Source organism: Polyodon spathula, chromosome 15 (assembly GCF_017654505.1).
Source record: "Polyodon spathula isolate WHYD16114869_AA chromosome 15, ASM1765450v1, whole genome shotgun sequence".
Lineage (NCBI taxonomy): Eukaryota > Metazoa > Chordata > Actinopteri > Acipenseriformes > Polyodontidae > Polyodon > Polyodon spathula.
In genome coordinates, this window is record NC_054548.1 from 15,448,106 (window position 1) to 15,461,609 (window position 13,504).

At 34.9% G+C, this 13,504-nt stretch overlaps 1 protein-coding gene across 3 annotated transcripts in view; it reads right to left on the minus strand.

The window, feature by feature from the left end:
• Window positions 1–13,504, minus strand: part of LOC121327936 (rho GTPase-activating protein 6-like) — a 75,301-nt gene that overhangs the window by 33,318 nt on the left and 28,479 nt on the right. The window contains exon 1 of one of the 3 annotated variants that reach the window (XM_041272296.1): window positions 5,799–5,919. The exons of the other annotated variants lie outside the window; for them this stretch is intronic. Coding sequence (XP_041128230.1) covers window positions 5,799–5,801 — 3 coding nt within the window. The 5' untranslated portion in view covers window positions 5,802–5,919. Of the gene's footprint in view, window positions 1–5,798; window positions 5,920–13,504 lie in introns of those variants that run through there. 3 annotated transcript variants of the gene reach the window in all.

A 13,504-nucleotide genomic window follows, 5' to 3' on the forward strand; every position in this document is an offset into this window, starting at 1 on the left:
ACAACACATGCTTGAAAGGGACATCAATAATAATAATAATAATTACAAACTTCTAAAATGTTTTAAAAAATGTACAATAAAAGCAACAACTATACTAATTTTTAAAAACATGTTCGAACTTTGTAATTATTATTATTATTATTATTATTATTATTATTATTATTATTATTATTATTATAAACAATGGTAGATATAATAGTGTTTTTAAATACAAATTCATACTTCTGCTTGTTCATTTTCCAATGTTCTCATACCGTATCCTTGTTAACAGGTGCATATAAAAAGACTGTATTCGCTTTATACTTGAGGGTGTACAATACAATGTAATTTTGTTATAAAGCAAAACTGTTACTTAGTTCCCACTGACACACAACCTTTTAACAAAGTTGCTGGAATGTTTAAACTGAGTTACGATGTTGTGTGTTAGCGGCTTCTCAATGACCGCATGAAGCACGTGAAGCTAGTTATCTAATATAAACACCGGTCTCAAATAATCGCCGGTCTCCAAAACGTTCTTCTGTACTAACATTTCTTTTCTATTTATAATCCAAACAGATGTGCATTTTCATGTTTACCGACAATGTCAACTTAATCATATCAGCACCGCCATCTCAATAAACGAGCCTGCTTCCTGTCTGCAAAGAGCCTGGTCAGGATTGCCTCTTAATGGAGTGTTAGCCAATGCTTTCAATTCAATGTAACCTCTTACTAGCTTTATTAGCATTACTACTGGCTCTTCTTTTATTGTGCAGGTTCTTTTCACTCTTCATCTTTTTGTTTTCATGCAAAACTCTATAGATAAACTGAGGCATTCTGGTACCTTTGTTGTAGGTCACATGGTCGGATTGCAGCTTGACCAGTGGAGTCAGTTTGAACAAACAGGAAGTGATCAGATACCAGGAAGCAGCAGGAACTTTTCATCTATAGTGTTGTCATTGAAATATCTGCATATTTAAAAACTGAAGTATAAAATACAACCAAATACAACTTGAATAGAATGAAAGGGGGACCAGCGATAAAATAGTTTAGCTTCTAATAGGCTAGATCCTTCCAGCACTTATATATAGTTCTATAGAGACTTAAGGAGAAATAGGATTTTCTATAACTTGTCACCTGTTGCTGTTTGCATTAAATTCTGTATTGTCTCATTTTACTAATACAGATCTAACCAGGCAAAACAGTAATATCTTGACAACATAAAGCTGAACCCAATTAGCCACATAATTATGTCAAAGCTAAACTTGAAAAAAATAACAAAAAACAAAACAAAACATCTACGCTTAAATATAGAAACCATAGAATAATTTGTGAAAAACACTTTAATGGAATGCAGTTACTTCCTATTCCAGAAACCTGAATACCATTAAAGTCTCCAATAACACTAATGCAGCTAAAACCTTTCAAATCTGAGACAATAACCATAACACACCACATTTGGCTGTTCTGTCTTAAGTCATTCCAAATGTTTTTTAAATGTCACTCAGGTAATTTGTTTTGGTTTGTTCGGGTAACAGAGAAGTTGTTTCATGTATTTGTTATTGTTTTAGCTTTCTTTTACTAGAGAAAATCTGTACTGTTTTAATAGGTTGTTTTTCATGATAATTCGTGTTTTATTGATATTTTGCTCAGGAGGTGCAAGCACTGTGCTGCATTTCTTTTGAAGGACAGGTCCTGTTTGGCAGAACAATGCAGTGACAGCATTTCAAAATAAACTGTATTTACACCTGGTAAACACGCTGGCATCAGGCGTCAACACAAAGGTGATTCATGAGCAGTTTGGTTAAGGTTAGTTGATGATTTAAGTAAATACTGCTTTCTTATTTAAGCAGAATGGAAGTCCAATACATTGAAACAGCTGGAAAGTGTTTTTTGTGAACAAAACCCAAGTCTCCCACTTGTATTGAGTTTCCAGTGGTCTCACAACTTTAATATCCCTGTAGTCACATCAATCAAAACACTCGAGTTTCACAATCTTTTAAGTACCACATTTTTGTTTCTAATATTGAGTATGCTTATTCAGTCGATACAGCTGAGCCAAGTTTTCTGGGGAAAAAGCAGATGAGACTAGAATGTGTTTAAAAAAAAAATCCAAGCTAATATGTTCCAGTCTTTAGGATCTGAACAATGTATGTCTGCATCTATTACAGGTGTTGTGGCCTCTTAACATATTAGCCAGTGAATACTGTTTCAGGGCTAATCAGGTTGGAATGAAAATACACTTTTGTATGCAATAAAGCTTAGAACTTATTTTTTTAACATCTGGAATACACTAACACATAGGGCCAGATGTAAGTATCTGTCACCACTATAAAAGGGAATAATCCTTTTTTTCTAATAAAGAAAAACACACTAACATTTTACAAGGAACTAGCAAGAAACACATTTGGTGTCCTTCTGGTAGAATTTAGATACGTTCAGTTTTTGTTTCATTAGATATATTTTAAAATGTGTCTCCCTTTCCTAACCTATTTATGCTGATTCTGGTAAGGGACTTGTGGATTTTCTAGCTGGAAAAACAGGGGAGCAAAGCCAGTTTATTTATTTATTTATTTTTAATGAAGAATTGGCCCAACCAAGGAAAGCTGAGCAGAAAAACTTTACCCTCCATCCACCCCTGGCCTCATGCCTCCTGCATTTTCCATATTGACAGGATCAACTTTGATTTATTGCTTTGTGCATCTTGTCTGTGTTACGCCCAGAACAAATAAAAAGCACGAAGGGAAAAATAAACCTTCACACAAACAAGATGGCATCTCAATCTCATGACATTGAAAAACATATTGGGGTCTATCCAAATGTGTCTACGGTGGTGGATTTAAACAACACTGTTGTTTAAGTCGTTACAAGAAGGGAACTTTGTGAAAAACAACACCTCTAACAGTGTCTGTGCGTCTAAGAAGTATATTTTTAAAAGTTAGCAAAATTCCAGGTTCTGTCTTATTTTAAAATATAAAGAACTGAACAGATCACACTATGTTTACTCTCTCTATATTGACCTCTTTCTTGTAAAGAATGTAAATTCTCAGCATCCAAAGCCCTTTATGGAACTTCCTTTTTTTTAAAAATTACTCTAAATTGTACTATTATTCTACGTAACATACTTAACTGTGGTTATCTTATGAAAATAAAATAAAATAAAATAAACATAAAATGTCATTATTAGTTAGCTATCCAAATAAAATGTAAGGATTTCCATTAGCTTGAGTTTTTTTGTACTGCAAATAGATAAAGGTGTCTGTCAAATAAATAATAATAATAATAATAATAATAATAATAAATAATAATAATAATAATAATAATAACAACCAAACAACACTCCTCAGAAGCTCAGCTCCTTTTTTTAAACACATCATTTCAGAAACATAATTGCTTTGCTTACTCATTAACTAGATCATTTTTATCTCCCGCCAGTCCTCCTCCTTCATCACAAACTGACATAAAAAAACGAACTCTGCAGTTTACATGCAAAGCAAAGTTGTCATCAATCCGCACTCCAAGTACTTGACACATAACCCAGATGTCTCAGCTAAAACTCCCATAACAACCTTATTTGCCAAAATAAATCCATGCAACCCAGACTCTTCTTCGGTATCTTAAATATCTTGTAAGTTACACTCAGAAGCCAATTTCTAAATTGGCCTCTGAAGCATCTCACTAAGTATGTAGAAGAAAGGACATTGCTTTACCCATCTATTTTCTTTGGAAGGAACAAAAGTGGTTCGAAAGGGGGTGGTCCAGTTAAAGAAAACCTCCAACTCCACCACCTCGTAGCTGGACTGTTATTTTGGAAAGTCTCCTTATTAGGAATAGGCTAAAGAATGTCAGAGGCATCGGGTAACATCCCAGAGTTGTAAAAAGTCAGATTTGATTGCCTCTGAGCTGAATGAAAGAGAATCCCTTAAACAAAACAATATGTTCGAGCGCACAAGGTGGTTTCAATGGACGAGGCTAAAAACAAACCAAATATAAAGGAACAGAAATACTAAAACCACAATTACTATGCACATTACTATTAGTACTTAATAATAATAATAATAATAATAATAATAATATAATAATAATAATAATAATAATAATAATGCAAACCTTTACACTTTCCATACAAGATAATCTGGATGACATTATTTGCAGGCTTGTTTTAAAACTGGCTTTAAATTCATTCTATACTGTCCTTTCCTGAGGTAGTTTTTATATTTGCTATAAACAATAGTGTGTGAGATAGTCAGATTTAAAATGCATTGGTTTCTATCAGAACTACAGAAGCAAAGAGCCCCTTTACAAAGCTAATCTTTTAAAGGATCAGGAAATTTTGGTTCACAAATGACAACTTTTCATTATAGCTATAGAGATTAGAGGCCACTGAGATTTGACGTATTTTAATATTTCCTATTTTCGATACTCTCTTTTTAATGTTTTCCTTCTTTATGTAAAAAAAAAAAAAAGATTAAGTACATAGGCCTACTCTATAAAAATACCCGATGTATCTTATATAAATACAAATGTGTCTCTGATTTACGAGGTAAGATAGAAAACAATACAAGCTGTTCTAATGAAGCTGTTTTGAAAGCAAGATTTTGAGGATTATAATAGTCATGTTTATATTTTAGATCTATAAAAGAGACTCTGCTCAGAAACTCCACCAAGTTTTGACATTTATTGGTCTCCCTCTTACAGTAGACAGAGAACAACATCATAAAATAAAGCAGATTGTGATCAAAAGCATATATTGTGTTGTAAACAGTATTAGAGACACAGTTCTGTAATCTATTGCCCCTTTCACCTTTGCTTATACAATATATGTGTGAATCTTTAAAAAGCTTAAATAGTGGTAGAAACTGGAAGGGTCTTGGTAAAGATCAGCCAGTGATCATTTAAAGTGCAGCGGACAGTAAGCAACTTATCTAAAAATATGGCACTCTGGCAAAACAGGATCATAGATGGCTGCTTGCTGTGATAGAAATACTGTAGTGGTAACAATTAAAAAGAATTGGTACAAATTAGGATTCCTGTGGTCTCACGTCACGTGTCTTCTGTGAACCCTAGGCGGTTTTCCATTCAGAAAATATTCTCTATGCTCCTCTTACCAGTAAGGCAGATTCAATGAAACTTTCACATGAGCCCCAACAGGTACGCTAAAATGAGTGAAGCTACATTATAGAATACCTTTAAAGTTTCAAGGGCTATAATAGTCTTCAAAACTACTTCTGCATACCTCACTAAACAACTTAACTTCAGGGTGTACCAATAAAGGCTTTTCAAAGGAAAGAAATCGACATATTCTAAATTCACTGATGCAGTAGAACTGCTACCAATAACATGCTTTTAGGGAATACACTAAAATACAGTATATTGAAAAAGGTACATACAGGGATCCAGCACGAAATGCAAGAATTATGCAAGGATGATACAAGGATAAGGCAGCAATCTATGCAGAGAAAAATCCTCACATATATGCATTTTTTTTAGCCAATAGAAGTTAAAGCCTGGATGAATGTACAATGCTACAGAAAAGATTATCTTCTAAGTAGAGTACATTGTTGACTATCAATTGAATTTAGTTGACAAACAAAATCAGTGCTCTGAATGTTCTGAAAAAGCTTCTGTATTTCTTAATTCCAAGCCTCCCCAGTTCATTAATATAATGCTGCTATTCAAAACACCATGGCAACCTGACCACAGTTCTGCATCCATCTGTTGAGCATATGTGATTAGATTTGGTACATTCTAAAAGCAGCAAGTTTTATCCTACAGTAGCACAAACATATCTTCAAAATGAACTACTTAGCATGCCCACTTACCATACAGTCTCACATCCTTCTACACTAATGTTCCAGCTCAAACCACTGGTGCAGAATTTCCTTGTAAACACTCTGGACAGACAGAGGCAAGTTATTCAGTGGGACTATAGGACAAAGCAAAGATGCAGAAGATGCCGTTCAGAATTGTACTAGCTCGTGAATGTTTTGTCTTTTTTTCTTCTTACCATGGCCCCAGTCACGTGTTGAATTACTCATAACAAATAGAACGCCTTGTAAGATCCAAATATTTCAATATGTGGTGTTTGGCAAGGTAGTCACAGCTGCTATAGTGCTCTTATTCCCTCTCCCTCTTTGTTGCTGTTCTATAGAAACCTGAATTCATAAAAAACACACCCTTCTCAAGCCCTGGTTTAGCTACTTAAAACCTAATTTACATTTTTTTTCTCATTTCTGTTTGACACATTGCACCTAGCCTCACAATCAAGGTACAGTATATTTTTAGTTTCAGTAGTTCTTATATAGCTCTTGATATGGGCCAGGTTCTTTGTATTGAGAGGTTTAAAAAATACTCTTATAAAAGAGAAACTTGCCAGTCTGTAGAACAGCAAAGCCTACACAAATCTATTTCAATAGCAATCCATTACAACATCTGATTCCAATTGCCTGGAGATACAACAGAGATTGCTTTCTTTACACAATTACTAAAAACACAAAAAGAACTGAAGGTAATCATCAGTGCCTTCCATGAAATTAAACCAGAATGGCTGGATAATTATGTGGTGGGTTTAACAATACTACAAAACAAGTGAATCTGTGATCATGGTTGAGGATTTAGTTTAAGTGTGTCTTCTTCTATTTGGGACTGATCCCCCCTGTTAGCCACAGATCCAGTGAAGTGTGGACCCCTGTCACAAAAACGGCCGAAGTGGGCGGCGTCAGACCAGGAAATAAAATACACAAACACAGGACGGATGAATTGAAATGATGGGGACGCTTGCTTGCACCGGTTTATTATAAATAAAACAGGTTAAACAAACAGAAACAGGACACGGCACTCTATGCCAAAATAAATAGTTACACAAAACGGACCATACAGACAAACACGGTATATAAACAAGTATCGTGCTGGTCCCAGCAGCACGCAATAGCAATTGATATTTAACTCTAATTCTCCTCCTCTCTCTCCCGTTCTCCACTCACCGAACACCCAACCCCAGGTGTGTGAAAACATGCTGCTTTTATGCAGCTGTACCAAGACTCGATTGCTAATCAATCATTCAATTGGAGTCGCGGTGCAACTGCATGTGAATTAATAAAGTGCAATTCCCCGTGCTCACATATTATTACTTTTACTTGCATGTGAAGTGCTGTGCAATCCTTGTGCCTAAATACAAATATACATTTTAAACACTCGTGTTACACAGACCCGTTTATATCCTGTGTACCAATGACTATACACCAACATTTAACACACCACACGCAACATATAACAGATAATATACACAGGGGTGGGCACGTCGTCACAGCTCCTCAGAGTCGGTCCTCCCTACTTTGCATTTGCCTATATAAAACACAAACATCTAGTGAACTCAATGTACTAATCCCTCCTTCCAAATAGTTCAATGCTGCGCCCCTGCATTCTGTTTCAAGAGGTCAAATGAAAGAATACAGCATCATGTGCCTCCACGAAACAGCAGTGATTGGTTACTGAGAAGGAGGGCTGAGGCATGAGGCTTCTGAGTTCTTGTAAAACTCGAAGAAGAACTTGGCTCCTCGGGTTTTCAGCGTCTATACGTTCAATCATGTGACCTCTTGAACTGGAATGCAGGGGCACATGGAAGTGCAGAATTGAAAATATGGAAGAACTGGTATTTAAATATTGTTTTATGATAGCAGAAGACACCAGTGGTGATAAAAATCTGTTATGATATTAATCATATTAAAATTAATACAGCCCTGGGATTTTAACTATCACGCCTTAATCTGCAGTATTTCAAGTTCTAGAAAACAAAGAAAAAAAAAGAAAGAATGGTTTCCAAGAGCTATTACCTAAACATATATTATTATATAAACAAAGCATGTTTATTCATTAATTTCCTGGACAGTTTTGTATAACAAAATGAAACATTTTTCAATAACTATCTTAAACTCTCCAATTCTCTCAAAGCAAGCAATGAGTAATATGTAGCATTCCTATGGAATGTTATCCACACAGATCTACACACAAGGTGATGAAAGAATCAGAAAAACAGTGTTGTCTATATGTATTTTGTGTGTGTGTATATATATATATATATATATATATATATATATATATATATATATATATATATAGATAGATAGATAGATAGATAGATAGATAGATAGATGGGCTTCAATGAGTTTCAGGAAAATAATTCCACCAAGGATTTCTGTGACGTCATAAATTACAGAGGTCCAGTAATTTCTAAATTGTGACAGAAACCCGAGACGGAATTGTTTTCCTCTAACTTACTGAAGAGGCCCATCTATTATTTTTTTTATAATACGTGGCTGTCCTTGGATTGCCTATATCATGATGCTATTTCCTGTTCATCTCCAGTTTCTCTGAGATATGAATGTACCATCTTTGCATAATTTCTTTTAAAGTATTCTCATTTTGTTGATCATTAATGAACATTTCTGTACTGTGGGTATTGTCGAGTATAAGAAGAAAGTCAACAATGGCCAAAGGATTACAGAAGTGTTCTTTTACTAGATCAGTAAGCTCCAATTACTGAGGATTAGGTTCTGATTATCCTGATTACATCAAACGGTGGTATAAACCTGTAATACTTTACAGCCAGTCTGTGAAATTATCATTTGCATCTGTATTCAATTACAATCCCCTTTACTTCATCAATTTTGGAAACTGGCCTCTGAATCTTTATCTGTTTTACCTACCCTACTTGTGGCCTCGGAAAGTGACAACAGGCACTAATATGAGATGTTTGCTATCTAACTGTAGTCTGATTTGTCGCCATTTTTATCAGACTATTGAAATCAAATCTACAGGATGTGGATAAAGGTTTACTTGGCTTGCCATAAACTCTACTTGTTGATCCCCCTCAAGATAGGCCCTTTAGGGTAACCTGTAAAGAAAGGAACACATGTTTTTGACTCACTAAGTGATACAATCCAAACCTCTTAAATACTTTGGTATAATTTTGCCGTCGGCAGCTGTAATTGAATTTAACAGCATATCCAAGGCATTTAATAAGTAAATGTGTAGTGTAGATATCTAATAATACAAAATATAAACAACTTACATTATAATGTGTACATGAGTGATTTTCATTAATGTTACATTCTCTTGATATAATCAGAGTTACAAAATCTGACAGTTCATAGAACATTGTATCGTCTGCAATTAATATTAAAAGTGTGCTCCTTGATATTCTCTCTTCTAAGTTACTTCAGACAGCTGCCTCTAAAAGAATTTGAAGCAAGCATAGATTGTCTAACACATGAGAACAGTCTAAACTAATGTAAACATTTCAGGTTATTCAGCATTAGATCTTCCAGATAGTCTGAATGCTTGTCATTGTTTATAAATTGAGTTATTGTATTATCATTAAAACAATAATTTGCATTCTTACAAGTGAAATATTGCCCATCATTGTGATTGCCATAGCAACCAATACATCCAAAGCCCAGTATACATGAGGAAGCATGTTTCCAGAAACTTGCTTCCAGACAAGTGTACTGGTGTATGCTGGATGTTTCCCAGAGTAGACCACGGTTCTACTTTCAGAAACATTTTGCCTTTAGCCAAAAGGATATACTCTGTGAGCATCAGTCACCGATCATGTGACTATGCAAGATGGTGACATCTACAGAAGATGACATGGTTTGGAATCCTACTACAATCAATTGTTTTATTTATTGATATGTAAGCTGACACACTGTAGTGTCATTCTGGGTTATCTGTTGTTCTACAAGAGTCAGCAGCTCCTCAAAAGTGTTTGAATTTATACAAACAAAACTGGAACTTAGACGCAGCTCATTTAAATGATTATGGTATGCTCTTCTCTCCTCATGATTCAGGAACCACTCCCTTGTTCACATGACTGCTGTTCCTGTGCTTCCCCTTTTTTTAAAAAGTTTTAGTGCAATTATAAGTTCAGCAACACTCAGTGTAATAAGACTTTTGAAGCAAGCAGCAGGAATGATCACATGCTTGAAAAAGTTTGCTGACAATGTTTGAAGAAACATGTTTCTAATGTACTGCAGTCAACAAAGGTGAACTGTGCCTCATACAAGAGCCAAAAAAAACACACATCAGGCCTTCACCAAGCACATACTGTTTTAATCAAAATATGAGCCTCCTCAACAGAAGAGCCACAGTTCAATTTAATCATTAATAATAATAATAATAATAATAATAATAATAATAATAATAATAATAATAATAATAATGTCTGTTTTTTTGTAATCAATATGGTAATATGCTAGAAAAAAATAAGTTTATTGCTGAATATTTCTGGCCAAGAGAAAACCAGTTAGCAGGGTTTTGGGACACAGAATTTGTTAACCAGTTTTCTTGATATGATTTTACAGCACACTGTTTATGAGTGGTTTGCTTTTAAAAATGGTTGCACTAATAACAGTAGGTCCTCCCAGTGGAAGTGCCTGCGTTTCACATCTGGTCAAGGAATGTCCCAGACTTGTTTATAGAAGAAGAACCGTCTGAATCCACCCTCTTGTGATTGGCTGCAGCAGAAACAAGGTTTGCTTCTGGACTGTGTCCATTTAAAATTCCAGTGGCTACATGTGTCTGACTTTCCAAATGGAATTTTAATCAAGGGAATCAAATATCATAAAACCATTCTTTTGTCTTCAGTGTCCCCAGAGGTGTTGAACCAGTACTGTACACCAACAGCTGTGCTTCTTTACAGCACCTTTGACATGTTTTTGTTCAGTAGATTTGTTTTCTTGACATTGATATTGTTATATCTAGACTTCAGCAAGGGATTGATTTGTTTGCCTTATCGTTGTTAAAAACTAGAATTGATATCTCTGCGCATGCACACAAACATACTTCCAAGTGACACATGCTAGGGGCATGATACATTAACAAAGGTACATATTCAGAAAAGACTGACAGTGTACAAATGCTTCATGAGCACTGAAATATATTACTACACATATCAAATTTTGGATTTACTTTGTAACAAGGTTAACAGTCATCTCATTCAATTTACAGTCAATCTGGTAACAACACTGATCTTTTTGTAAGACTGTGTAGAATACCAGTGGGGATGAGCACCTACAGAGGGGATTAACTCTAGACCTTTTACACCAAAACAAGATCCTTATCTCTTAAACTAAAAGAAGAGTTACACTAACTCAGGTCACCAGATAATCCCTTCTAAACATTACCCGGCTGTTTACAATCTGACCGTAGGAAAGATCACCACCACACAAACCCTGACTGTGATTCCTCTTTGACAAACCAAAGCAAAGGGCACACTGAATTCCAGATAATTTGGTACAATACACTACTGGCTTTTGAAGTAAGTAAACGTGACAGTGACATTTAATTTCCAGCAACAGCATTTAATGTGTGGTTAAACCACAAACTGCTGATCTGCACATACACTGGTCTCATCAAAAAAAACAATTGGAAGTTCTTTTTCTTCAGAAACAGATGCAATGTACATTAAATACATATTGAATAAAAGCATACCTGGCTGTGAATTAGTTTAAACAAAAAGTCTCCAGTTCTTCCATTAGGTCTCTGAAATCCTAGCTCAGTAAAATCGTTCACTCTTGGAGACCTTTTCATTTTGCCTTTTGCATACCTGATATGGCGATCATTGGTACATTGCCAGCAGCTTTATAATTTAAATTATTCTTGTACTAGTACTCTTATATTTACCATTCAGATAAAGGAAATGGTGTCAAGAAGCCTGCTGAAGGTCCTTTATCTGTATAAAGAAGCGACTCCTGGATCATGGAGTATTGTGGTTAGTCAACAAATGAGAGTGGCTGAATAACTGTCAAATGTTTATTTAATGTATTCATGTTCTATAACAAATACAATGTATGGAAAAAACATGTTTAACCCTAAACTAAACAACTGAATTTGGAGAATTAAAAAAAATTGTGACACAGACCTGGTATAAAGGATGACAAAGCATACGTGCAATATGTGCTGGCAATGGGACTGTAATACAATTACTAATGTAACGATTTCTCAATTATTTATTGTGATTTTATCTGTAACACCCATGTTTCTAAAAACAATCCCAAATGCATTGTTTTACAATAAAAGTGTTGGCAACTTACCCAGGGTAATTTAATTGTTCTTTTATCATCTATCACAACAAACCTTCCGTGAACAAGCCTGCTAATATCAATTAGGCTTGAATGTTTCTAGAAATGGTCTTAATGTGTTTAATTTAAAGTGTTGACAGCAATCTTATAGCCCTTTCACACAGACGAGTTATGACGGCTCAGAACCGGCACTGATGTGGCATTTTGGTCTGTGTGAATTGCCTATACTGTCACAGAGCCGTCATATTTTATGCCATCTCTGAACACGGATTAAAGTCAGCATCCCACGTTACTGTATTTTTGTTGCTGGTGTTATGCGCTTTCCTTTTTTTCCAATACAATGGCTGATCAAGAACTAGGTAGTAATTGCAATCTGGAATAAGTTAAGGAATTGTTAACTTTAAGGGCTGACGAGGTGAATTCACAAATAGAAGGGACGGTGCGTGATGCTGTATGGGCGAAACGCTGTTTCTGACAACAGAACACTATAGTTTTTTTTTGTTTTGCATGAGAAAAAGGATCATTTAGGTAAAAAATATTGATGTCTAGCAACATTACTGACAATATGAAAATGATGTGCAAAACACGCCATTCTTTTATATACACAGGACACACGCACCTCAGGCTTTTTTTCGGGATACTGAGTTTCATTCCAAAAGCATTACCTCATTTGAAATTGAATCCTTACTATATATTGTCTACTGTTTATCACATCATTATGCTTTTGCCACTGTACTGCATACTCCTGTGTTTTTTTTCTTGCAGGTTGATGACTAAGCACGCCATCAGGTTCATATTCACAAGCAACAGGCCTTATTTGGGAACACCTTTCTAAGAGCTACATTTTATAGATTTCTATTTTTAAGCGTTACTGTTTACAACTTCAAAACGTGGCATCTGGTTCAGAAATTTAAAAAAATGGAACACTTTTTGCATCTTTCCCGCCATGACACTCATTTTATAAAATATGAAGAGCATTTTACATTTCAGGTAGAAAGCCAAAAGTAACTACTGGAATTGTACAAAGAAGGTTACAGACCCTTACAGCTGAAGCAAACTGTGCATATTACTAGCTTTTACAAGGAACGTTTTATGATAAGCACTAAACCAACAGTTAATGAATTACTTATGTGAAGTCAACCCAATGCTATCCACATCTGTAATGTTACTCTGTAACATGTACGTTTTTGTGTCAAAAACATATTTAATATATTATATATATATATATATATATATATATATATATATATATATATATATATATATATATATATATACACACACACACACACCAATTTTAAGTTTTTAGCATGAACTGAATAAGTCCTACTTCCCTCCATTTGAGGCCTTACAGACTTCTAATAAATTGACAGAAAGATTTAGCAAAGAGCTGATTGCTGCAGATACAAGAGAACCGGTGGCTTTGTGCTGTTCTATATTTATTATGT